The sequence below is a fragment of the Chaetodon trifascialis genome, chromosome 17 (assembly GCF_039877785.1).
Source record: "Chaetodon trifascialis isolate fChaTrf1 chromosome 17, fChaTrf1.hap1, whole genome shotgun sequence".
NCBI classification, from domain to species: Eukaryota; Metazoa; Chordata; class Actinopteri; order Chaetodontiformes; family Chaetodontidae; genus Chaetodon; species Chaetodon trifascialis.
In genome coordinates this window covers 13,160,892-13,188,808 of record NC_092072.1, presented here as the reverse complement: position 1 = coordinate 13,188,808, position 27,917 = coordinate 13,160,892, and the positions used below count along the sequence as shown (strand labels likewise).

General features: G+C 43.4%; 1 protein-coding gene across 1 annotated transcript in view; it reads right to left on the bottom strand.

Annotated features, from left to right (window-relative positions):
* The window catches only part of gabbr2 (gamma-aminobutyric acid (GABA) B receptor, 2), a 163,065-nt gene that overhangs the window by 45,872 nt on the left and 89,276 nt on the right, over positions 1-27,917 (bottom strand). The window contains exons 4-13 of the mRNA XM_070985260.1: positions 22,966-23,067; positions 18,238-18,303; positions 17,764-17,952; positions 16,880-17,122; positions 11,893-11,953; positions 7,027-7,107; positions 6,048-6,198; positions 5,564-5,696; positions 4,373-4,480; positions 128-250 (exon numbers count right to left, since the gene is read on the bottom strand). Coding sequence (XP_070841361.1) covers positions 128-250; positions 4,373-4,480; positions 5,564-5,696; positions 6,048-6,198; positions 7,027-7,107; positions 11,893-11,953; positions 16,880-17,122; positions 17,764-17,952; positions 18,238-18,303; positions 22,966-23,067 — 1,257 coding nt within the window. The remainder of the gene's footprint in view (positions 1-127; positions 251-4,372; positions 4,481-5,563; positions 5,697-6,047; positions 6,199-7,026; positions 7,108-11,892; positions 11,954-16,879; positions 17,123-17,763; positions 17,953-18,237; positions 18,304-22,965; positions 23,068-27,917) is intronic.

The following is a 27,917-nucleotide window of genomic DNA, read 5'->3' as shown; positions in this document are numbered from 1 at the left end:
CGAAAGAATCTGTGTCACTGGGAATCTCCCAGCTGAGGCCAATCATGTTACATCAACATAAACAAAACCATGATCAAGCACACGTTCAGAATAGAGACAAAAATAAATCATCAAAATGCACACTGACCTCCAAGCTGTACTCTTCCACAGTCCTTTTAAGCGGGTCCACAATCTGCCAGCAAATGAGGATGCATAAGTCGATGAGCAGCATCCCGCCAACGATAATCAACAACTTCTGGTCCTTTATGATCTAGAGGGGAAAAAGAAGATGAGATGCTTGTATTAGACAACAGCAGACACCTGCTAATGTTATGTAACAGTATGTGCGTCTGTAGAGCCATTTCAAACAACATTTCTCATTGACCACTGTAATTATGTGATTCTCATCTCATCTCAGGACCCAGAGCCCTGCTGGTTTCATTCTAACCATCTAGTCAGGGACTGATTACAATGCATTTAGCTGCAATCAACCACCCACTGAGATAGGAAACCAGCCAAACTGTAGGTCCAAAAGACCAAGACCTGGCTCAGGATTTCATACCAACATTCTTTCACACTGTGGCACACGCAGTACATTTAGCAGATTGTACTCCGTTGGCCCAGGACTGAGAAACGCTGGTGGACATCGAGTTCTTTCTACACCATGCCACCAACGAGGCATGGTTTTGTTGCCTTGTGGCAGGAGAATGTGGGAAAGATCCACCATACGACAGCCAAAGCTGTCAACCACAAAAGCTCCTTTTTTGTACCATGAACTTCAGAGGGATGAAAGCCGTGACCTGTTTGTGATCTTTATTTATAATAGCGTTTGACTGGCTGGAACGGCAGATCAAAGCAAAGGTCAGGGAACACAGGCTGGGCTGTGTTTGGAGAGTATCACATAGCCCAGATGCAGCGCAGTGGTCTCGCACGGGTCTACATCCGCCGGTGGGCTCAGGATGAGATGCATGAGGGGATTGTTTGTTTTGATCTGGTGTCTTTTGATGGCATTGGCACTGAACAAATACAGGCAAGGCGAGACGAGGGACATTTCTTGTACAAATACTGCAATGCGTCGGTACAGTTTAGAGGAAGGTGGAGGCAGAGCAGGGCCATGAAGAAACATTTGATGCCAAGGTGGACAACAAGAAGAATACCTGCATGTTAAACAAAAATTCTGGTCAAATCTGGCTGATAAAACGAACATTATAATCTTCTAAAGTAAATAGTTGTAACAAAAATATGCAAAATGTGTGATATTTTAGGGAAATTACAAAAAAAGAGCTCTACACCACCATCTGCTCAACTGTGATACGCTACACTGCCAACTGAGCCTGCTAGACAAACTACATAATGACTCTAAATTATCTGAAGTGTTATGTACTGTTTTCTTTCCCCCTGTAATATTGGCACTCTGACATATCAGTCGGGTGCCAGAGTGCTCGTGTCTACTGATGAATTTGATTGAGGAAAAAAAAAAAAAAAAAGTCATTGAAAACATTTAATGTCCACACATGGGCCTGTCATAAACAAATGTGTGTGTGTGTGTGTGTGTGTGTGTGTGTGTGTGTGTGTGTGTGTGTGTGTGTGTGTGTGTAATGTCTGTCCATAACCGAGCAAACTCCATGCACTGCCTATGAGATATGGTTCACAGATCTGAACAAACTAGTGAGTAGCCCTTGAGTTATGGGCTTTTGTCAACAGTTTTCAATGTCAAGAATGAACTCACACTCAACTACATACATACATATTATCTTGTAAGTGGCTGTAAAATAAATAAAAAATTCATTTACTGTGTAGCATCATCCAATGAGGCCAGGGGCTGGCTGTCTCTGCTCTGACACTGTAACATAAATTGAGTTGAAATGCTGTAGCTCAACCTTAGGGTATTGTAACAACAGTTTACTGCCCCTGATCTATCAAGATCCAGGAAGTAATGCGACACTTTAAAACTTGCTCATGATGATATTTTCTGACAACCTCAAAGTGTGTACACAATCATTATGTGTGTGTATGTCTATACATGCATGCATGCAACATAATGAGCTAAAGGCTGCTTTGTGTTTGTTAAGCTTGTGTGTGCGTGCGTGTGTGCGTGCATCCAGCAATATGTCACTAAGGAGTACTCAGTAAATTACAGAGATAGGCAGACTGACAAGTAGCTGCTAACCCTGAGGGTGAGGGGTTGCGTAAGGGGTGATGTTTTTGTAAATGAGTATGTTTATCTGTGTCTGTGGTGTGTTTGTGTGTATTTGGAGAGGGGGACATTGACTGACACCCCCCTCCCCGACCCCACACACACACACACACACACACACACACACACACACACACACACACACACACACACACACACACACACACTGTCTCTGGTGCCGAGCTATTTAAGAAGTGAAGGAGTGCCGGCCCACCGAGTGGAACCTTTATCGAAAACACCCCTGATTTACAATCGGTGCTCTCCCCAGTGTACGGGGAAAAGGTGGAGGAAAGGGAGGCGGGGGGAGTGAGGGATGTAGTCTCAGCCCTAACACTTGTGCTCTTCCCTCCCTTGACAGTGGTTGACAAAGATTTCAGGGCACCAACAGCAACTATCAGTCTTCTGAAGCCAATGCACCTGCACTCAATCAGCGCAGAGGAAGTGTGATGTGTGTGCATGCATGCTTGTGTGTGTGTTGTGCAGACAGACCCAGTCCATGAACCGACAGAGAACAAATCTTGAGGTTTAAGAGCTGAAATATGCAGTAGGGGTGAATACTGCTTCTGAAGAAGCATTTCTTTCGTCTCCATTAGCATGGAAAAGGGGGTGGGGGAGGGTGGTCTGAACAGAGATAATTGGCTATGTAGGGTCAGGGTAAAGCTGGCGAGCTCAGAGGCAAACCTGTTTTGTGTTCTTCAAATGATTGCTGTGAAAAATATGAAAGGCCAGGTCCAGTGCTACTCATTTGAAAACAGCTGAAAAAAGAAAAACTTTATATCAAAGTACACAAGCTACCAAAGCTGCTTGTTAGCATGCATATTAGAAGCATTTAGGCTCTTCATTAGGCAGTATAAAGCACATATTAATTCCTTATTCTCCATGCCACATTCTACAACTACAAGGACGCTAACTAAGAGTTTTCTCTCAATAATTCCCTAATTACTGCTTATTGATAGAAAGTCAAGTACATAAAATAATAATCCAACCTTGACCCTGACCCTTAATAACCATAGCCCCCTAAGCCCCAGCATAAGGCTTTAAAAGTGCTTTATAATGACTACTTAAGAGCCAATATGCTGCTAATATGCATGCTAATAAGGAACAAATTAATCTTGAAGTGTTACCGAAAAAACAAACATGGCAGTCTTGTATTGACCCGACCCGCAGAGCTGCAGTGGAAACTCAAGCTAAAGTAGAGCTCGATTATGGCTCTTTTGCCCTGTAATGTGGATTCTCTTTATCTTCATCTGTCCCCTGCCCTCTTTTTCCAGCCTCCTCCTTTTCTTTTCACAGTGTCAACCTGACTTTTTTTTGCAGATAGTGCCATGTTTGTCCTCTCCCTTTCTCTGCCCTGCTTTGCCTTCCTCCTTCTGTCTCTCCACCCTCCCTTCTGCCACTACTTCCCCTACATCCCTCCAACCTCTCCAACTCTTTGATCCATCCCTCTTTCCTCCCTCTCTTACTCTTCTCTCTCTCTCTCTCTGGCAGGCAATCCACACTTCCTCCAATATACAAGAGAGAGGGCGAGAGAGAGGGCAAGGGAGAGAGAGAGAGAGAGAGAGAGAGAGAGAGAGAGAGAGAGAGAGAGAGAGAGAGAGAGAGAGAGAGAGAAAGATCTATAAATACAAAAGGCCAAACACAGTTACAACACTCAGTGAGCTCGGCACCACTTTATATAACTAGGCCAGTGAAACAGATTGTCAGATGTTTAAAAAGCCATTTGTATTTCTGAATCTTTTCTCTTTTTTTCCACAGAGAAGATTCTAAAAGCAGGTGCCAGCGGCTGCCAGTCTTTCAGAGTGTTTGTTGAAAAGCAAGAGCGTGAATACAAGCACCCACACACCAGTGTTGGGCTTTCAAAAATGCCCGTGAAGCTTCCTGGATAAGACTGTCAAGTCTAGATGTTTTAACGGAGATGCTTGTTGTTTTATGAACTGATCGCTATTCTATCCAACAGATGCACATGGTGCGATAAGAAATAAAAGGTTCAGAACCAGATTAAACCAGGAAGGATCATGTGTACCTGTTATGGCCATTCATGAGACGAGCTATCACTGTTTTGGAAATGGAGGAGGCATAGAAACGACTGATCTTTCATAATCTGAACAGTAAAATGTAGCAGTAGAAGGAATTTCTTCTCGACTTCTGGAGATTCATATATTAATTAGAAAATATATTAATTATATTTTTCATTACCTTCTTCTTCATCTTGACATTTTTGAAGATGGCATGCACCCTCCAGGTCTTGGCAAACATGGCGCCAAAAGCAGTTGTGTATCCAACAATGAGGATCCACGTGCGCACCTACCAGAACAACAGGAACACAAATAATCGTGTCATGTCTAAAACTGGTGATCAAGGCTTAAAACAACATCTGATCTGACAGGTATTTGCATTTTTCTCGAGAAGTTCGTTTTGAAATAGCATTGTGAAGCGTTCTAAAAATAAGAGGCTGTCAGATTTTTTTTTGGTCTTGAAGCGCTGAGCTCCTGGGAGAACGTCCTGGACCATGGAAGCTGTCACACTCCTGAGAGCATTTCATCTTAATGAGAAACAAAACGCAGACCTCTCTTGCTGCCTCAGCACAAAGGACCCCGCTGACGTGTTTTAAAAGCGTACAATTTGAATATAGACTGTGATATCCTAAAAATAGCTACAGAGTGTTTCTGTGTACTCTGTTTGTTTGACTGCTGCGTGTGATCCACGTGTTTGTTTTTATCTGTGTGTGAACATTTACAGTGTGCATTCACACATTTGCAGCCGGCCCTCTTGACGTGCCATTCTCTATCACATCTAGACAGCAATAAAGCCGGGCAGGGAGCACTGGCTAAAGAGAAGAAAAGAAAAAGAAAAAAAAAAACAATTACAGCATCTATTCTCAAGGAGACCAGCACATATTGATTGGTAGTGAATGGATCAACCTCTGTGCTCCTGCGCTGAAGAACCTCTTCTAAAGTGACAAGCTCTGTTTTGGCTCTGCGGCAGCGCTTCAGCCAGGTGGATGGCAGCTCGGAACGTGCCCTGCCTCTCATTACTCTGTGTGTGTGTGCGTATGTGTGCGCCTCCGTGTCTGGGAGGGTGGTATCTCAGTGGAAACTGGTTATCACTGTAATCAAAACTCTTTAATTAATCCAGCATTTACATAGTCACACAGTAATGCTACCTGGGGGGCGATGCTTAATGTGCTCTATGCTAGCTAGAGACCCGGAGAGAGAGATTCAATCAGTGTTCACTTACTGTTGGTCACACAGTGCATGTGAGTCACGTTCCAGCAGCATTCTCCATATTTGAGCTCATGTTACATATAGGAAGAGAATACCAAACCCATCCAACCCCAACTTCTATCCATTATTTTATGTATTGGCAAAAAGTGTTGTGGGAACTCACAGTGCAGAGGGTCTCAAACTCTTTGTCAGAGACAAAACCTCCATCCAGGCCAAACAGGAAGATGGAGGCGTAGGAGAGCATGCCTCCCAGGATGATCAGGTTGTTCATATAGGGGCTGGACATCTTGATTAGCCTGGAAGAGAACAGCAGAGCAGAATGGATCAAAATGGAATTGGCCCTGCTTGTCAAAAATGCTTTGGTATGGAGGAGCCTGAAATGTGAAATAATAATGCACCTGCAGAGAAAGGTTACTCATCATTCTCATGCTTCATCATTCTTTCATCTCAATACCATTCAATCTCCCCTGATTCTTCCTGTCCTTCACTCATCCCTTCCTTCCTTCTCCCTCAACACCAACCCCTCATTTACTTTTCCTGCTGCACCGTACGTTTATCTATTTCACCTTCGCTTGCTATCCTTCATCTAATCCCCACCTCTATCCCCCTACTCTCAAGGCTGTGCTTCACCAATGCCGAATGCTGACCTGTGGTTGCGGTTCTTGATGTTGAAGAACAGGAAGGCCCCCGCCATGAGCATGCCCAGTATGGTGATTGTGGACAGGATGCTGTAGAGCGGCACGTTGATGTGGCGTCGCTGCAGACGCACAAACGTCCGATCCTTGGGAGGCTCCACACCTAAGAGGAGCAGGAAAAAATATTCCTCTCAAAATGGGCCTCAAACATAATGCAACGGTGAAACTTACTTAGTGGTTTTCTGGATATTTTCACTTTCACAGCGACATTTCTCTCTTCACTTTGACAACTTAACCTGCCCCCTTCGAATCTTTTTCTCTTCCACAGCAGAAATCCTGTTATTTGAGACTTATTTCCTGGTCCCCAGTTTCCCCTAGTTGAGTGCATGTCTCTCTATGCACCACAGTCAAGTTATTGTGGTTAGACACTGCACTTTCTTATCTTTTGCTCTATTTTTCTCCCGCCAGTGTGCCAATCGATCGCAGTGGCATCGTCTTACACATCTCCACTTACTGCGGTCAGGGATGTGGAAACAAGCATCTTAGATGGCACTGTCCTAGAGTTTCTGTATGTGGGGCAAGGCGGAGAAGATGGAGAAAGAGTGGGAGGGGGCTGGAGGAGAGAATAGCCAGGGGGATCGAACAAATTACAAAGTATGTCAACACAAGCAACCACGGGAGGGGTGAAAAATGGACTGGTAAATAATTTAGTTGAGAGAGCACAATTTAGTGTGGTAAAGGAGAGTGGCGAGTCCCTACACTGGTGGTGGTGTCTGAGTATGTCTGAGCGTTTATCTGTGCTGGAGGGAGTTTGAGTTCAAGTGAGCTAGAGACTAGAGTGCTGGTGTCGTAAGTGATGGTCCTTTATCGTATATATAAACACACATCAGATGCATCAGGACACCTTTCTGTTCTTCAGTGCCTTCTGCATCCCTGAGTGGATGCTCACACACATGTAGGCACATCCACACATATCCAGCCTCCCTCATACCTTGGAACCTGATGGAGTTGTTGATGAGGTCCAGCACATCAGCAATTGCGTTGTACTCTCCCACCTTCACTTCCTGGCCATCTGTTAAAGAAACATACACATACATGTAGACTTTATTGTGTATTTAAACAGGCTACTGGGTGCCAACAGCATTTGTTCTTCACTTTGTGGGCTGGTTTTCACACTTTAATAGCAATTAAATCTGCTATATACCAATGTCAGCATGCTAACATGCTCACAATGACCACACAGTGATGCTTAGCAGGTTAGCATGCTAACATTTGTTAATTAGCACTAACCACTCAGTCCAGCTAAGCCTGATGTTGATGCCATGGGTTTTAAAGGTATTTGAACCTAAGCATGTGACAGATGAAATTCTGAGCTGTTGGAGCTGCTGGCTATGAAGGCACCAAAGTTATTACAGCATAACTGAACAGAGCATGAAGGGAACATGAGCGACTGTACCAAATTTCATGGTTGTTGAGACTTTTTGCTCAAAACCACGAATGACAACCTCATGGTGATGCTAGAGGACGTTTCTGGGGATCACCATAGTCACTAGGTCACATCTGGGAACCTTAACTGCCTGTACAAAATACTGTGGCAATCCATCCAGTAGATGTTGAGATAATTCAGCCTGTCGTCATGCTCACAGAGCTAAAAATGACATCATGTATGGCCAAATGCCGAACAATTGCCTTTATGGTTAAACCAGTTTTGGAGTTCTCCAGCTTGATTCTCCGACAGGTCATGTGAATCTTTTAGGTGGCCAACTTAATTATGCAAGAAAGTGCTGAAATAATGGATCACTGATAGAAAGCAGGTTGAAGGGTTTATAAAATGTAGCCCCAGTGATCCTTATTTGGAGAGAGTGAATCTTTGAGAGAACAAGTAAATCTAATTCAAACATTAATTGGACACAGTGACAAATGGCTCAGCTTTCAGCTGCACAGTCTGGCGCAGTGGTACAGCCTCACAGAGACCTTTAACTCACTAGATCTTCAAAAACACATTATTAATATAATAAAATATCCCCAACACAGACTTTTAAGGCACTCGGAAAGATTATCTTCTAAGGTTCTCCGCTGGTAGCAGTCAGCCAGGAAATTGTCTTCCTGTTTTTTACACTCTTAGTTATTAAGAGCAGATATCACAGAAACCAGCTGTAATACAATGAAGACTCTCCAAATAATGCAGAAAAATGCAGATAAATGTAATTGTACCTCTGTATCTTCATCGCAACATACATTGGTTTAAAGATTTCCTGGACGCAGTCAAAGGGCCATAAACTGTTGTACACCCCAGCTTGTAAACATCACTGTCTGCTCAAACCTCATCACAGCTATTTCAGGATCTAGTGTTTTCTCTTTTAGAAACAACGATGGTTCCCTCAGTTGTAATATTTGGAGGAAGCATGACCTTGTCAGCCAAACCTGGGCCCTTACCCTCCTTCACTCGCACAGATTCCTCAGAGTGAACACCAGGGAGGAGAGAAGAAGGGAATTGAAAGAAAGGACAGATTATTCGGATTCTTTTTTGTAAGCACGACAAACAACCTGCAATTTCTTCTGGTGTGCACACATGAATCTCTATGCGCTTCTCCCTGTTATCACACTTACAGCCCCATTGAACTCCTCAGCAGCATTGTCCTTGACTAGGAAAATGACAGATAACATCAGCTATTGCGGCATCACAGGGCACCATGTTCCCCTCTCCTCTCCTCTCAGTGAGTCACCTCATTTGATCTCCAATTCTGGCATCAAAGCATCAGCAAAACGTTGAAAACGTTACACAGGCTATACCGCAAGTGACAATTTCAGAACAGTAAAGTTTATGTGCATACACAATCGGGATTTGTATTGCTCAAACTTGCCAGTGCTGAACGAGGATCAATAACCATGTTTCCCTTGACCACGTCCTTTGTTAGGATCTAAACAGCAGAGGGGATTGTATATCAGCTCTCATCCTTTGAGATGCTAAAATACTATCCCAGCACTCTGTCCCCACAGGGAATATTGATGGCTGCAGCAGCCTGGTAAAACGCAACTTGCGACCACATTTCATGCCTTTTAATCTCATTTGTTACTTTAAACAACTGCGAATTCACAGAACTTTACGAGTTTCCTGACATGATATACTCATGACTAAAGACTCAAGGTATGAGGCTAGCGAAATTCTTTATTTCTTAGCTGTCAACAAATCTTGTAAAAAGAACAAAACTGTGAAATGTGGATTTATTGCAATAACAAGTACTGGCTGTGTAGCCAAGCCTGACATCACTTATTCCTATGTGTACACATACTGTACCTATGAATTGAACTGGAGTAAATGTAGCTTGTTCTTTCTACGACCTGCGAATACTGTTCCTTTTTCTCAGTGCAGTTAGTCTGTGTTAAAAATAACTCGAATTCTCAATCAGAATTCTGAAAACTGTTCCACTTGACACAATAAAAATAAACAAATAAATAAAGAAGTAACCTGATGTACACTATAACTCTTTAGTCAGGCCGAATCCAAGGCATCTTTAATCACACACATTCTGACCCGTCTCTTTTGCAGTGTTTGGAAATGTGAATAAACTCATTAAGAGCTCCTTTCCATGCTGTTCACATTAGTTTCTCCTTGATCAAGTTACCGTTTTATTTTGTTTCATGTCAGAACTGAAATTCTAACATGAAAAAAAAAAAAAAAAAAAAAAAAGCTGCTTCATTTAAAAGCATTGGATGTACAGTTCAACGATGTTCTTGTGAGCTATTTAAGCTGAAAGGACTGTGAGAAGACTATTGCCTGGAGGTAAACTGACAGCAGCGACGGTGTTGCTAGTTCAAAATCCTACAGACAATGACAGAGAAGCAGGAAGTTAATTCTTACTTGAGGGGTGTTGCAGATAGGAAATCCTATCACTTACACCTTGAGATCTAAAACATCCTAATCTTTTCCCCACACATATCACAACCTCACCTGACTGATATATATATTATTGCAGGGCCATGTTTACTTATCTACCAGCATGTTTATTTAAAATCTGTACTCAGAGGCACTGCAGCTGCGATCAAGACCTCCGTTAGTGAGCGATCTCTTATCCCCATGAGAGACAGTGGGAGTGAGAGCCATGGAGACCCCTGACAAAGAACGTCTGACAGGCTAAGATGGAGGATCAGAGGCTGAGGACAGATGATAGGGTCATGTTGAGGATCACTGCCTTTTGAAATATTCAAGCCGGGGCTGTCCCTCTTGTCCTCTCCAACCAGCTCAGGCTCTTGGTGTCAAAAGGGTGACAAATTCAAGATCCCTGACAAGTGAGGAAGAAGTGATAGAGTGAAGGTTAAGGAGGGATGGAGGAGATATAATAAAGCAAGGAGAAGACAGAGAGAGATAGGTCTGACATGGGGGAGGATTTGGTTGAGGGAAGTGTGTGTTGGAGACACAGCAGACAAGCAGCTCAGGGAGAAGAGAAATATGGAGAGGGGAAGGAGATTCAGGATAAGACATTTGTGCATTTTTTCTGAAAATCTCTCACACACATACAGACAGACAGTTTAGGCATACTGTGCTCACACACTTTCCTCTACTCTTTTCTCTTTAACCCTCTACTCATACAGTTTTCAGTGATAGCACTCTGTCCCTGTTAGTGCTCCTCCTGCTGTTTGATTTTATTCTTGCAGGTGAACTACAGGTAGAGATGGGAGGGTCATCCAGTGCAATGCCATAATGTCATGCACCTATGTCCTCGTACCCACTTCATTTAAGACCGCGCCTCAGCCTGTCCACACCTTGTCCATGTCCCACTTCCGCACCACACGATGAGTCTGAGCAGGTTTCCAGTCTGCAGTGTGTTACTCACAACTCAACAAAATGCAAAAAATACACTGAAATGCACACTTTGTTTTGTTGAGTGTGCTGCTGATGTACGTTATTATCCCACAATGCAATGCAAAGGAACAAAGGAGGGATTCACAGCAGCAAGCATATAAAATATAAGTGTGGCTTGCAGTGTTTTTGAGGGATGAGTTTAAAAACAAAAAATCAGCGTAATTCCATTCACAGTTTGATTAATATCCGTCTGCACACTTTGTTTTTTTGGTTTCAGTGCAGAACTGTAGAAACACTGATCACTAGTTTATTAACAGCAAAAACAGTATGTTAAGATAAATGGTATAAAGCACTTACTGTGAATAATTACTATCTAATATGGAATTGGGACACAGCATCTTTCCCACTCACCAATTAAATTCTCTTGTTTTCACTACACCACACACGTCTATGCAGCACTACAAACTCTTACTTTCTTACTACAGGCGTTGTAAATTTTGCTTTAGCTAAACATGAAAGAATAATTACATGACTACAAATCATGTGTGGTCTCCCTTTTTGTCAAACCCACTGAGCCTGAGCTCTGCATTAGCATACAGTACATGCGCCAACAGAGTCTCTCACACACACACACACACACACAAGCATGCGCTTAAGCACAGACACACTTTCCCCTATCTCACACGCAGAGTGTGATGTAAGCAGCCAGAGGGATCGAGCCCCTCTGCAGTGGGGAAGATAAGATGGTTGGGCAGAGAGGACTGAACAGCCCCATGCAGCGTGCTACATACATTCTGGGGAGCCTGGGAGCTGGGAATCCCCCGCATCAAGATGCAATCGCTGGGTTATTCTCCCACTCAGCAGGCCCTGCTGGCTCAAATACAACCTAGGGATGATGCTATGAGGACAGCGAGCACTGAGGCATATTTTTATACAAACCTTAACTGTCCAGACATACATCATATTACCACAGAGGAGATCAAGCACAGAAAACACCACAGGCCCTGCGACTTTTAGATTCCACCAGAACAGTAACAGCAGCCTCACACTCACCTTGAAACTGGTTGAATTTTATTGTGCCCATCCTCTCTCCGTTCCGAAACATGACCTGGCCCTGAAAAAAAGGCAAAACAAAAACTATAAAATGTGTCTTTAATCTAACACATACCATACATAATTAAAGTCCTAAAAACATCCTATTATGCTGCAGAAGATGCAGCGTAAGCAATACAGTGAATTTCAGTAGAAAAAAAGGAGCTTAGTTCAACTAAATTTATGCACAGTGCTTTCCCAATACTGGAGTGTTGGCAGGCAAAGGGCAGAATCTCGGCTCCTGCACATACTGCATCTCATTTGATTAGAAGTGGCCAAAATTGATCTGTTTATGGAGGTAAACAAAATTATCTTTGGGCCAATTCATTTGCTAATATCCTTGGAACAACATCAGATCAGCAAGGCTGCCCGATTTAAACGTGTTTGCTCACACAGCATTGGTACAAATCTGGGCTCAGATGGCATTGAAAAGGCACTTCTTTAAGATCGTCTCACATTTGGCTCCAGAGCTGCGTCTCATGGTCAATGTAGCTGAGATTTTATTTGACATTTTATTTCTCAATTTTAACTTCTAGCGTAAAAAGGTGTGTTTTTATCGGTCAAACATCCGACCTAAAGCGACAGGGAAAACAGTGATGGAAAGTCTTTGATTCAGACATGAGCGATTTCGAGCCAGGGAGCATCCTGCAACACGCACACAAGGTAGACAAAAGCAATTCCACTGTGTGGCAATATCGTAAGACACATTCAAATCAATTTGGCTTCTTTCAATTCATCTCTGCCATGTATTCTCATTCTTTCCCTCTCTCGTTCTATTTTCTCCTTCCCTCTGTCTCTTTATCTTCCTCTCTCTTCATCTACCAAGACTGTTCAATTAATTCAGCTCGCCATCTGCTTACAGAGCTCCTTAATTACACATTTAACTGGGTTTACATATTACTGGCTGGCTAACAAAGGTGAGAGCAGAGAGCGGGAGAAGGAGAGTTAGATGGATAGATAGATGGATGGATAGATAGAGAAGCATTTGCATTGGCTGATTAAAAGACAGCTGAGGGGGAAATATGGGGAAGGAAGCTGGAGAGCCAATTTTGCCTCAAAAAGATGGCAGGCTTTGAAGTAGCGGAGCAGAATCCCACCCCTCTGTTTGAATCCCAGTCTTTGTGTGGCATCTTTGATGTTTGTCCGGGTGTGCGCACGCAAGCACGGCTATGTGTCTGCACTTAATAGGTTGCCACACTATGCTTATGTACATGCATGCGTCCCCGGTGATGCCTGGCGTGCGAGCTTCTGCTGACACACGCGGTCCCCGATGTTGCCTTTACCCTGGTGATGTACAACAGATCCTCTGTGAGCGATGTCACACCACAGTGTCAGTCTGACTTGTCAACGCCATCAAGTTCCTTTCGTCACACGTTGCTCTTTCCTACAATATGCTATGCAATTATGCCTGACGTGCAAGTAGGACAGCGCAGTGCACCTCAGTTCAGCTCATTAGTTTTTGCATTCAGATAACTGTGGTGTGTAAACAGGGTCGCAAAATGTGGGCTGAAAACAGGAGAACTTGACTTGAACCCGTAATGACAGTGAGTGTATGTATTCAGGTTTCTAGACCAGCTGTGCCACCGTGCTCTCACTGTGCATTAGCATTGCCGCTATAATTGCCCTTCACATCAGCAAAAGTGGAGCTATCACAAACCTTATTGAAATGGCGTGTAGTTATTTGATAGGCCCCAATTTGTTCTCTCAAGTGTATACACGGTTTGCAGAATATGCAAGGTATATCAAACATATGCAGAGGCAACGACTCTGGCATTCTTAATTGGAAATAAATGTCTGCACTACAAAGATTAAATTAACCTCCTTTGACCAAAATTCAAAGAAGCCGCTGTGAAAAAAGCCTCTTTCCACAAGGTATTATGCTCCTCTGTAGCTTAGGAAACCTCACTGGAGTGTACTGACCCAGACAGGTGTCCCTTGTCTAGTATTCAAAGGACGTTCAGACCTGAGTCACAACAGTAGCTGGTGTGTGTGCATGTGTTTTTGTGTGTGTGTGAATGTGTCTCTCTGAGGTGAGACAGGTGGAGGCAGCCAGGTATTACTTTGTCTGCGGAGGTGAGAATACTGTCAGTGACAGGAGTTCTGGGGTCAAATGAGATGTCGGCCCGTGGGCTGCAGGTGTGACATCGTCCAGGTTTTCAAGGGTTTGAGGTGCGAACACAGCTGATGCGAATGGAACTGTGATGCGTGCGCGCATACACACATTAACAGGGAATAACACATGCACATACAGCCCCCTCCCCGCCACTCTCTTCTGTTTCACCTCAGTGTGTCTGTTTGAGGTGACTGTCAAGCCTCAGGCTGAGCTCCTCGCCATTACCCAGAAAGACACCGATACCAGCACGATGACCACTGACCACAGATAAAAAAAAAACAAAACAGAAAAACAAGCTGCACCCACACACTTGTCATACCCAACCACAACTAATCTTCCCTTGTGGACCTCCCTGGTGAATTCCAGTGTACATCATCCTGTGGTTCTGACAGCTATCTGCACTCTCTCCGCCCTGAAAGTCTTTCCCAGCTAATGTCAGCCTTCTTCTCTGTGGCCCTGACAGCAGCCAGATCAATACCGTGGAGCCCTCCATGATCGCTCTCCTGCCTCTGCTCCGGATACAGCAGCAGGACTGAGATCAGTGTGGAATTGTTTGGCCCCGCGAGATGCTCGTGTGCAGCAAACAGCAAACACACAGCGGAAAATCGTGACATCAGGAAAGACATGAGGCTCAAGTCGCGTGCGTGCTTGATCCTGAATGATCAAGCACTAATTTCACTGCCATTTCACTGCTGCATGAATGTGGATTCATTTTTTTGGAAAGCCAGTGGAAGTTACTGCGGTCCACAAGCAAACAGATTAAGTTGTGTAACAGCTGCTTTTGAAATCCAAATTTGAAAATAGCATGAAGGATGTATGCAGTGTGGAGGGGAAACTGCCTTCCTGTGTCTTTGATCGTCATGCGTGGGTGGAAGTTTGCATGTGCTACGTGTGTGCTAGGTACAGCCACAGCGCTTTTGATCTCATTTAATGTAATCCCTTAAAAGAACAGCTATAATAGTTGAAAGATCTAAAATGTTTTGGCACAAAGATGCATTTAATTATTCTGCAGAGCTGCAGTCTTCAAACAACATAACCACGTGTACAATTTTCATGCTCAGGATGTGTTTATTCTATTGAGGATTTGTGGTTTTCAAAGTGCAAATATCATTATAAGAAAATGTTATCTATGTAAATGATGTCTCATTTTCTTTAGGATATTAGGAAAACAAGAGCATGCAGCTCTTGTCAAGTGTATTTACTACAACGTAATGTACAAATGCCTCACTTAAGTTTTTCAATCTTTTCTAAAAGTTTCTGCTTTTACTTTCAGGGACAACACTCTAAAAAGTGTCCTTCTTCATAATAAGCACCACATTTTGAGGCACGTACTTCTGCAATTCTTCTTCATCAAACATTTGAATGCAGGAGTTTTAAGTGTAATGAAGCATGTGCACACTGTGGTATGGCTACATTTACTCAAGTACAGGATTTGAGTACTCGTTCTGCCACTGATGGCGACATGTGTAGGATCAATACGAATCGATACAGTTATGAAAGCAGAGAATAGGAGTGCTAGCCTATCCAAGCAACCGAACAGGACTTCATCATCTTTTGTGCGCCTGGAGTAAAAAGTGAATGAACTGTTACACCGTCGATATTCCTGTGTTGTTTTGCTTCCCTCAGTCTCTGTGGAAAGACTCAGTGTCAGCAGCCTTGAGTGGGTCTGTGTGGAGAGAGGTGAGAGTAGAGGGGTGAGGATTTGATATAGTGCCCCCTGGATGTTAGGACCTCCCAAAAGACCTCCCAAAAACAGAAGTCTATAGCCTGTACTGCCTTTCTCTGAGGCTATTTTCATTCTCTCTCTTCCCCATTTGTCCTGTTGACATATATACTGCATTAACATATGCATCTCTACTTCATTGTGTCTATCCACTTCCCTCTTGTGTCCCACCCATGCACACTTATTCAATATTTATGAGAAAAGGCAGAGCATTTATTGAACACTATACCTCTCCAATTTCCCAGTATAGTCAAATTTTCTCCCTCATCTGCACATTTTTTTCAGGCCATTTATTTGTAAACACAGTTATGAATATGATATGAGTAATGCTCTAATGTACTGCAAGGCCCTGCATGCCCACTGGCGGTCTGGACTGGGGGCAGCATGGCATCCTCTAATAACAAAGTGGCCTTTACAGGGAACAGGAGATATCCTCTAACAGCTCGATAGGAAGTGAGAGTGAGTGCAGGCCCACACACACACGCACAAACACACATACACACAGCTTGTAGCTAGCGTAGCCACCAGGATCAATTTTGAATGCATTGGAGTGAGTCGGCAGCACCAAATGGCACCACTTTAGGCTTCATACAGACAAGGATGGCTCAGTAACCTTCTCTGCAAACATGCTTCCAGCCTCAGAGAGCGGTAATTAATGCCTCGCCGTGTTGTTCTGACATTTGCCCAACCCATACCATACAATCACAGAGCATATATAATTTACATAGTGTTTACAGGCATAGACACTCACAGCTAGATGTTTTAATTCTCCCCAAAAGATGCTTCTTCATCAGCGGTGACATTTATGGCGTTCTGATTGTGTAAACCATATTTGCTTCTGTGAATGTGTAAGTGTCTTTCCATCTCTCTCTCACTGTAGGTGCCTCATCAATATTAACAAAACCTTTTTCCTGCATGTACATGTAAATGAACGGTATGTAAGTGCCTAGAGAGTATCCTTGTGATCGCATACGTCAATTAAATGTACTCAGCAGGTGCTCTGATGGCACAGTGTGTGAAAGCGAGTGAAGTAAAAGAAGTCCATTTGAACTTCCAACATGTCAGACCGTGCCATACTTTTACATAACGTTCATATCTCTTCCACGACTTACTGTGACTCCAAAGAAGTTGGTCTCGTTCATGACGTCAAGCACCATTTTTCCCACTTCGCGGTCATCCACAGTGAAGTTGTGGTAGGTGTTCTGCCTTTGTTTCACCCGGAGCAGCTCCATCACGCGAGTCAAGGTCTTCGCAATGACCCAGATCCCGTCGTAGGCAAAGCCATGAAACTTGCTGGCCTCCACACCTTTCTGCTGAAGCTCTCGGCTGTACTCCCTCTCGTACTCCTTAGGTGTCTAAAAGACAGGTAAAAGACAGTGTTGGATTAATGATGGATAATTTCAAATGCATTATTATTGGTGCACCTTTGTCCAACGAGAAGGGATTGTTTTCCACACAGTCTGAGATACAAAGTTACTGGATATTGTTGTTTTGGGATCGATGCTCCTGTGCTGGGTAGTGCAAGGTTAAAAAAGAAGAAGCCATGATTGATTTTGGTTGAGATGTCTGGTTTACAAACATGCATCTAAGATGTCTTTTTGTGGAAAAAGTTCTCTTATGTTTCTACAGATCGATGGAAATGTTAAAATCATTGAAAAGTACAAGAACCTCTCTTGATGACAAAGCTCTGGTTTAAAAACAGAATTCAAAACTAGGAACCAAGCCAATGAGCTTTGCGCTTTCTTTACCTTAGGCTGTTACGCTGTACAATATACATTCAATTCAATTCAACAGCGTAATTAGAACACACGTGGCTACCACCCAGTCTGAAACACATCAGCATTAAGGATGAATGTTTTAGTGGGCGGTATTGTAGAGTCTTCTCACTTGTTTAAAATAAACTTTCTTTAAAACTGTCTTTAAGCCTCATGACACATTGAATTCCTTGTTCACGACATTAAAGTCTTCTGAAGTACAATAGGAAGTAGTCACTCACCCTGCCAGAGATTCCCTTGATCTGCCGAGCGCTGAGCGGTTCAAAGTCCACGCTGATGTATCCCTCCATGGCCGTGAGCAGCTTCTTGGTGGTGCAGTTGGTGGAGTTAGCCTGCTCCCACCAGTTGCCCTGGTACCAGCCGGGAATAATCCACTGGTATTTACTGCCAAACATGTTCAGGTTATACGCCTGGGAGGGGAAGAAGAAGAAATGGAGTGTCACAAGGTGCTGTGTGTCCAAAAGCTAAAGCTTGGCTGGAGAGTTTGGGTCTAGTGCCAACTGATCTAATAAAACACTGAAATCATGAACTAAGCACTGAGGCCAAACCGTCTGAGGCCAAATTCTGTGACACCGAACACTAAACTGAGAAATTTAGCTACATATAATCCTAGTTTTTGTCAGATCTGAGCATCTACGCCAAACCAGATCACACCCTTAACAAATCATCTGTTCAAAGCAGCACTAAGGACTTACACAGCAGAAGACTTTAGAGGCCAGGTTCTCATCAAACTGGCCAATGATGATTCTCACATCGTTGTCCTGAAAAAAAGAAAGAATACCCTGTGAGTTGAATGGCAGATATGAGCACAGCGAGGCATGCAAACCTGTACCTCTACAGTGTGGTTTTACAGTAATTCTGCAATACCTGGAACTGCACCTCAGTCAGTCAGTATGTGTGCTAGGATCAGTTTTCCAGTTGCCTTTCTGCAACGTCACACTAACAAATCGGCATAGGATCAACCATGTTGCATGTACTGGATTTTCATTATTATGTCTCTGAGTAGCAACAAAGTATGTGGGATCTGAGCGGTGAACCAGTTGCTGAGGGGCTAAGGCAATATGAAGTCACATAGTGTCGATCCATAACAAGAGAGACATTAGTGTCAGTAGGCAGAATTGCCTGCCTCGCCAACCAGGCTGGAGAGCACAAATTTACATGGGGATTCAGAGCACATAGCCTGGTGATTGACTCTGTAAATAATTCAGATTGCTCGGGTGGAAGTGCAGCATGTTTCATGGTGGGAAAAAAGATCAGGCTGTGGGGCCAACAGTCTGTCATTTAGTGTGCACAAGCATGTATAGCATACAGCGTGTGCATCAAAACACAAACACATTACAGCACCAAATTGGCCCAAATCTAATCTAATCACACTGACATAGGTTTGATGAATCTACATCTGGTCAGCAAGGCTGGAGGTGATGTGGGATGCATGGAGAGAAGTCTGTAACAGGCTCTGATTCAAACCTGTGACAGTGCAGACAGAGTTTTCACTAAGCAATGGAAGATCTGCTTTATTATTTTGGGATTTGCCACCAACAGTCATCTTGTAATTGGATTGTCATTCTTCTCAAACATACTTGGTAATATTTGGTGATATCATGTACTTTGAGTGCTACATGCAGTTCTCCAGTGTTCACTTCCCTCTTGTATTGATTAGGTGGAAATGCTCTACATTCCAAATAACCACGCAGTAAAACCTCGTTGATGTCACACAGGGCCTTTTTGAAATGCAATTATAAAACAGAACAAACTGCAAACATGTTTTACAGTCAACCTGGCTTGAACTGTAATGAAAGATTAAAACAATTAAAAAAAGTGACAAACACACCAGCTGTAATCTCAGTGAACCCACGGTGTCCTGCCTTTAGTCTAGATAATGAGAAACCCTTACGAACACAGTTCTGGAGGTCGCCTTCCCTCAGGCAGTCTCTACCATATGTCACGCATTCACAGATCAGAGGGGGCAACCAATCACTGTCATCTTAATTCCAATTCCTTGAGGCGATTAGACACACAGAGCTACCCAACAGCCAAACATTGTAATTTTTCCTCAAAATAAATTGTATAGATTATAGAGGGGATGGATGGATGGATGGATGGATGGATGGATGGATGGATGGATGGATGGATGGATGGATGGATGGATGGATGGATGGATGGATGGATGCTAATGCACTACCTGCCCTCACATTCGAAGATCTAAGACTAATTCCCTCACAATATCACCTATATAGGTTCTGCGCTGTATATGGGACACACACATGCACACTCACACACTAAAGAGGATGAGAGCTTTCAGAAAGCAGAGCAGCTCAATGAAAAGCCTTCTCTTGTGGTTTCTCCCCAGAGCCAGAGAGCATGCTGGGACATTTAAGGAGGTCTTTTGTATGAAGCCCTCAGTGTTGTTCAACTGCTCCTGGCACCATCACAAAGTGTGTGTGTGTATCAATGTGCAAGAAGGGCAGGTAGTAACTTTTCTTGGGTGCACTCTTGGTTTATTTTGTGTGCGTGTGTGTGAAGTGCCAGCGGCTGCTCAATAACACTGAACCTCTCTGGAGGAAAGGCTCTTAACCCAAATGGCCACCGACCACAGCTTCAGCATGAATTCTGGCCTGCCTGGCAACAACATGAAAAGGCTGTGTAGCTGTGGGCAAAGCCATGAGTGAGTGTGTTATGTTTGTGCAATACAGACAGACAGGGGCACTATAGGGCCCTGAATTACCCTCATTGCTCGAGCTTTTATATAACTATAACAATAATTGTTCTCACAGAGGTTAGTGTTAAGGGCAGCCTTCACTGCTTTATCCATGACAGGGTTGTTTGTAACTTTATGATGGTGATTTATATGTGATAATGGTTTGAGTAATATTGTACCTCATAAGCCCAATCAGGCACTGTTAAGGCTTATTAGGCACACACACTCACGCACACATACACACAAACACTGTACTAATGATGGTCTTTTATGAGGTTGTGGGAGATGTGATTTGTAGACTGGGCAATGCGTTGTCTCTACCCACTAAACCATCCCCCCGTCTGTTTGTGATGATTACTGTGCAGTGAGTGTGCTGTGCGCAGATGTGCTTTGGTGCACACACTCGCAGGATAGATCTGTGTGTGTGTGTTTGATCGCAAATTGATCCTAGGTGAGCATTAACTGTTATACACACTGTTATGACTGTAGATCTGGCATTATTATCTGAACTGGAACGAACTGGCTGGTGCATTCAGTCAGTTGGCACTGAAATATCTGCGCATTTCTGACTTTCTCACTAAACTCATGTTTAGGGAGAACGTATTGTTGTTGTGTAAACCGCTGGAGTCTCAGACCTACAATTTGGTGTGGATTGGTGCTTGAAGCTAGACGTTAGCAGGACGGTGTGTTCTGTGTTCGCAGTGAGAGACTCTTGCTTGAACTTTGTGTTATTGGGGGATTTGAACGAGCAGAGGTGCTTCATCAATTTGAAAAGGGGGACACTGTGGATTACAGGACCACCTCTACTGATAATATCAGTCCAAAACATTTGTCTTGAGTTGATACTCTGTGTCTATTGGCCCACCAGACAACGTAGCGTGCAAAAACATTAGAAATAGCTGCTTGGCTGCCTGTATGGCCCTTTGCCATGCAAAGACTGCTGCATCAGTGAGGCAAAAGAAAGTTTCAAAAGAAATGGACTGTCCCCTTCTATGTCATATCTGAGCGGCAAGAGTTCTGAATGCATGATAAATAATTAACTTATAATGAATAATAAAGCATTTTGGACTTCATTTAGATTTTAGGACATTCTTTCTCATGTGGCCCTCCATTGAATACAAGCTCCCTAAATTGGCCATCAGTCATGAAAATCTTAAAAAGACTTTGAAATTTCCGCTGGCATGTTCAAATTAAAGAATAAAAAACTTGATTGTTACTAAGATTAGAAGGTATGTGTGTGGGGGTGTAAGCCTGCCTTTGTTTTCTGATGCTGTTTTGTCAGCCTGTCCAGCAACTCGGGAGAGAGAAGAAGAGATGAAGATGAAACGAGCAGAGAGCGACAGAGAAATGCGGAGGGCTGCTTGAGCGGCGTGCAGCAGAGATGCCTGTCTGCTTTTTGAATATTCCAGCTGGATCGCAGACATGAGGGCTCTATTTGTGGATCATACGGTGACGCCATGCTCCCCCACCCACCCTCCCCACCCATGGCACATATACAATCTCTCACAACACTGTACCAAAAAAAAAAGACAACAAAATCTGTGTCACCCTCTACCTCATCATATTACGTAGCTGTCGGGGAGATGGCAAACTGCTGTTGTGAGGTGAGCGGGAAACAGACCATTAGGGTGTCAGAGGACCCCCGCCCACCCCATCCAAACGTTCTGGAAAGCTTTTTCGAGGCGACGCTGTGATTTGCATATTTAGAGTTGATCAAGGAAGGGTGGTGTCAGCTTAAATTGTCAGCCCTCAACATGAAGAGTTTACACGTATATTTTAGGAAAGACAGTTTATCTTCCTGTTCCTTCTCTATCCATCTGTCTCTCATCATCTCCCTGTTGCATTTCTTTCAACCTGCTCCACCGCGCGTACGTCATATCTTCCACCCCTCTCTCTTTCTGCTCTCTTCACTTCCAGCAGCTTTTCTCTGGCTGTGCCAAGTATCTAACTTCCTGTCTAAAAATATAACCCAACCCTGATTCCAAACGAAGTTTGGACGCTAAATAAAAACAGAATATGATCATTTGCTTTTGTTTTATCAATTAAGCTCACCGGCTACTTGTTCATGTGTTTAATTTACTTCCGTTGACGTTTCTCCTTCAAACTGTATATAGCGCCGACACACGGCACATATACAGCTGGTAAATGAGGCCAAATGCATCTCTGATTGCCTCTGGAGATAGTTTGGATAATTTAGCCTTCACACTTGACTGCATTTACATCTGAATTTCATGCATTTTTGCTTCATCCAAGCAAACTCTGATCACCCATGCATGTTAACACCAGGAGTAAATGGTGTAAAGATGTACATGTCTAACATCTCAATGTTGGCTTAATAATGGTTCATTTTGTTCTGTCTCATTTCGTTTCAAGGGAGAGGAGAGTGAAAGGAAGCAAGAAATCCCGTATGCACGCGTGTATGTGTGTACATATCAAACATCAAACATACATAAGTCAGAACAGGACTGGGGATCCCCCCCAGCCCTCTATCCTATCCTACCCTACCCTACCCTACCCCGCCCAGTCAACTGATTCATCATTCACTTTGGGTGGCATCAACTTGTACACAGTATTAAAGAAATTATTTCTAAAAATTGTGACACTAAAATCAGTTGATCCCTAGTCATTTGGAGTATCTATGAATTATCTGAATAAAACGGACCTTGAATCATTCTAATTTTTTTATTTAGCTGGAACTGTGAAGTGCCCAGGCTGCATCACTTACCTTGAGCTTCTTGACATTGACACAGGGGTCGTTGGAGAAACTCTCTGTATCAGCGATCTGAATGTCGGCTTTCTCCAGCTCACTAGTTAGATCATTCCTCACCTTAAAGAGAGGGAGAGACAGAAAGAGAGGACACATGAGCATGGTTTATAATTTACTACGTAAGCTGCTCAATGCTTTGCTCTTTTTATTTATCACCCAGTCCATTCACAGTTCTCTTCCCTGTAGACCGAACACTCACCCTTGAACACTCAGCTCCATCCTTTTTTCAACTGACGCCAAATGAGCTGTAGTCAGTGTTGGCGAATTAAGTCTGTCTCTAAAGGTTAAAAGCAATTGGCAGCGTTCACAGAATCCAGGTGGGATCATGTTCTTATCGCTACACCAGCAACTCCTATTGGCTAGAGCGCCATAGCAGACAAGGTTGGGATCTGGGGGGGGTATGAACCTCCATGAGTGACACCCTCCCTGGAAACATCCTTGTTATTGGCTGAAAAGAAACAGCTAGTATCGGAGTCATAGCTAAACATCCGAATACATTGATGAGGCACATTCAACAGAAACATCACATCCATTAGGTCTAAAATCAATCCGACAAATCAAAAACACCATCAGGTAGTCAAAGAAAATACAGTGAGAGCCACTTGATTTCTTGAATCCTGCTGTCTGCTTCCCATACGCCCTCTTGTCTCATCAGTCCATACATAGCAGCTTCTATTTTTCAGATCAATATTTATAAAGCAATAAAGATCTGTGGAAGAAGGAGTAATCAATCTTTAACATAAATAGAAGTAGTAATAACACTGTAAAAATACTCTATTACATGTAAAAATCCTGCATTTAAAATGCTTCTTAAAGTGGAAACTTTTCAACCCCTCCAGCATTTCCGAGAGGTATTACTGTTGGCGCCAAACACGAACAAATCGCTTTCCATTTTCCTGAGAGCCCAGCAACTACCAACACAGGACACACTGCATTTGTTTTCAGATTTCCAAGCAGATACAATCAGCTCCACTTTGGAAATGAGAGAGAAGAGAGAAGCGCGTCCACTGAAGAGGTAAAGTGAAACTGACGTGATTTTCACAACATAACAACATGGTTTGAGTATTGCGTCGTGCCAGCTACATCAGGGTTTGGCATCGGGGTGCAGGAGGTAGTAGAAGAAAACATGAGGAGAAAAAGTGCGTGTTCATTCATTCATTTCATCTATAATGGAGATATGAAAGCAGATTGAAATGTTGCCAGCCTGGGTTGGATCATCAGTCTGCCTTCATTTTCCCAGGAGATCATACCAGGTGGCCTACTAAAAGTGAGGCTGACAGGGAACCAATAGAAAGAACAATGGTGTCATTCTGCAGCCATTACACCGTGCAATCAACATTCACTTTATAACGATAAATTAAAGCAAAAAACTTGTTTTATTGTCCGTTTAAGTGAAAGTATATCAGTATTTAGCATCAACAATACACTAAAAGTACTAAAAGTAAGCGTCATTAATGGTGCACCAGGGAAAGGTGGAGCTAATTTTAACATCATTAACATTTGATGTTATATACTGCTGAGTACTTTACCCCATAATAACATAAATTATAATTGAAAAAGATGAACCAAGACAGTTGTGGTGAGTTTATTTATGTTTCTGTCGAGTCTGAACCAAGTGTGTTTCACCCTGACAAAATGACTGCTTCTGCAAATGGAGTGTGTTGGCTTTGAATCTCACTCTTTAACAAAAAGCTGCATCTCTGTCGGGATCCTTGTCCGACACAGAACAACAACGTGAGCCCGTCAGTGGCAGACACGCACACTTTTAGTGGACGTACACTGACGGTGCGCAAACACCTGGAGGAATTACATCATAGCCCGTTTTATGACTGCCAGCTGCAGCGCTCTCGCTCAATACTCGACCGATTTCAAAAATTGTTGTCCCCCATTAGTCACTTGGATACAAAAACATTGAAAAATAGGGTCCCTCAACAGACATTTGACTGGAATTTCACCTAGAAATCTTCAAGGCACCAATTTGTTTCCTAATGGAAACCCTGGCTGCTGATCATCCACAACAATCCTGAAATGTGGTTTTAAGGTGGCTTATTTCCTTATTGTTGACATCGCCGTCATGGCAACATTAACTACTGGTGCGTGAATCATTGCTGCCAAGTTCAGGCATTAACATTAGACTGGAAGAATTTGCTCCTCCTTGTTTTCTCTGGCATTTCTACAACTACTGTAAATGTAATCATAGGAATACAGTATGTCATAAATGCTTGTCTGCCTTGGTTCCACGCTGGGCCAATCACAAGAGATGGGACATTACAGTATATAGTAGCATAAAAATGAATTACCCAAGTACCTAAAAAATGTACTAATTAAGTAAATGCATTTAGTTACATAGCACTGCTGATAAAGACAGATGCTGTAGATGCAGGCTATCTGCATGAACTGGTGTTTGCATGTTGTACCTTCATCCGTGAATCAAAAGACAGGGAGACAAGCGTCTTGACATTTCAGCATGACATACAGAAGACATCAAACAACCTTTGTTCTGATTTAACTCAATCTGTTCAATGTGGAGTTGTAACATTCACAAAGGTACGCGTTTGTTTTTCCCGGAACGACACACTCTCAGCTGGTTATCCAGGGCATGACAAGGAGCAGACATATGTTTAGCGCGGTGAATGTATCTGCAGCAGCTGTATGTCGGCTTTGATGTATTGATTCAGTGGAATGGTGGGTAATGGGATCAGAGAAGGAGGAGAATGGAGCAGCTACCCCACCAGGATGGTGAGCTCGAGGTGGTTTATCATACTGCCTCTTGCTCTCTCTCCCCCCTCACAAACACATACTATGATTCATCCCTCTGGCTTCCCTCTTTAAAAGGTACAATTTTAGAAAAGGGCCTTTTCCCACAGCAGACATTTTGACTTGTCATAGTAGGAAAAGCACAGGTGTAACTAATAACATTAATGGTGGCTCTGTTCCACTTAGGTACACCAGTATGGCAGGCCAGCGGGCCGGCATGCACAATGGAACACAGTCACTATGAAAGCAACAAGAAACAAGTCAAAATGCTGCTGTGAGAAAGATCTACAAGTTACACTCTGAGATGGTCTGTTGACATCTCCTCTCGCTCTTTTCAGACAGTTGTTTTTTTCTGATGTCCTTCGGCCATGCCCTGCAGCCATGAGCCCCCTCCACCGCCACCCGGGAGCTTGGCATTAGGGGCCAAGTTGAGACATCAGAGAGTGAGTGCGCTCAAATGAGGCATGCCGAACTCAGTTGGCAGAGATGATGAATAACAGCTAACAGATGAAGGCCCTGTGTGTTTGGCCCTATGGCTGCTTGTACTGTAAATGTGCATGTGTAACATAGTTTCTATCCAGATTTAAGGGCACGACGTTGCTTCAAATATGACCCAAATTCCAAAAAAAGATGGGAAAAAATGCAATCATTTGCAAACAACTCGTGTTTGCCAACACAGAAACACTATTCCACCCCAAATCTTTATTAAGCTTGAAATTTCGTGAGTACTTTGTACTCAAGACAGATTTCAGGTGTTCTGTCACTTCACGGACAGCTAGAGCACATCAAAGCCGTGTGAGCACACAGCAGTTAGCATCCGCAAGAATATAAAACCATGACTGCTCCCACTGCCACTAACGCCACCATCGCCACGATTACTATTGCTACTGCTGCTAAAATGAATCATTACAACTATTTTGTGTAATCAACTAGGAGATTGTTGCCATCTAAAAGTCAATGAATCCAAACAACCTCAACTTTATTTCCCTCATGTCTCTAAATGTCTGCTGTCATAATCGCCTCCTCCCCTGGTTCCCCCGGAGAGAGCTCTAAATCACTCCGTACATCACTCACTCCTGTACAAACATTCCCTCCAATGTACTTGCTCGCTGAGCTGAAACAACAGGGAGGCCGGCATGGATCAATACAACCAGGTTTTGCTCTTGAGGAACAATTGCCTTGTTGGTCTGGACAAGGTACAACGTGCCGTTGTGTTGAGCGTTGATCTGAGAGGCCCGGCTGCTGCATTGCTAAAAGGAAACTAGCCTGGCCAGCAGCAGCAGGTAACCTCTGTGTTTGAAGAGATGTGTTGGAGCGGGCAAACAGGTAGATGGAATAACAACTTACGGTACAATCGCATACAAGACAAGACGCACTGACGCAAATCCCAACACTAAAGCCATTCGCATCGAGAGGATTTTAACTTGGGTTTTGTGGTTCCTCCACTGAGACGGAAAAGGACAAAGGCATCAGTGTGCTGGACTGAGTGTATTAGATAGAGCGATGGACATGGAGGGGAGGGGGGCAGATGGATTGAGGGACGGTAAGAGGGGAAAGTGAGCAGCTTTCCCGTCTAACAAAAACATCCGCCATTGTCTGGGGCAGCCTGGGAATCCCCAGCAGCAAATACAGAAGAGAAACAACCCTACTGCACCTCTGAGCATGCCTGTACACACACACACACATACACACACACACAAATATGTAAGCACCCGCCCACACATGATGGACAAAATGGCAGCTGCTCTCAGCTAAATGTGCACAATGCATCAGCATTTAGAAAGCAGAGGAAATGAACATCTCTCTGGACTGTCTGCAACATCAGTTAGCTCTCTCCCCTCGGCTGCGTCCGCTCTCCTTTCTTATGTATTATGCACACCAATGACTGTCGTAGCGAGTTTGACAACCATCACAACGTTAAGTTTGCAGACAACACAGTTCAAAGTGAGCCTGCTGAACATTGTCTGAAATGTCTCACCGTCCTGTTTTTAACTGTTTTTTGGATTGGTATGAGGGAGTCTTACAAAAACCGAGGAAATGTGCATTGATTTCAAACATCAGCACGCAAACAAACACTCTAATTATCGGACAAGATATTGAGTATTTGGGCATCATAACTGACAGTAACATGACCTCTGATAGGAATACTGATT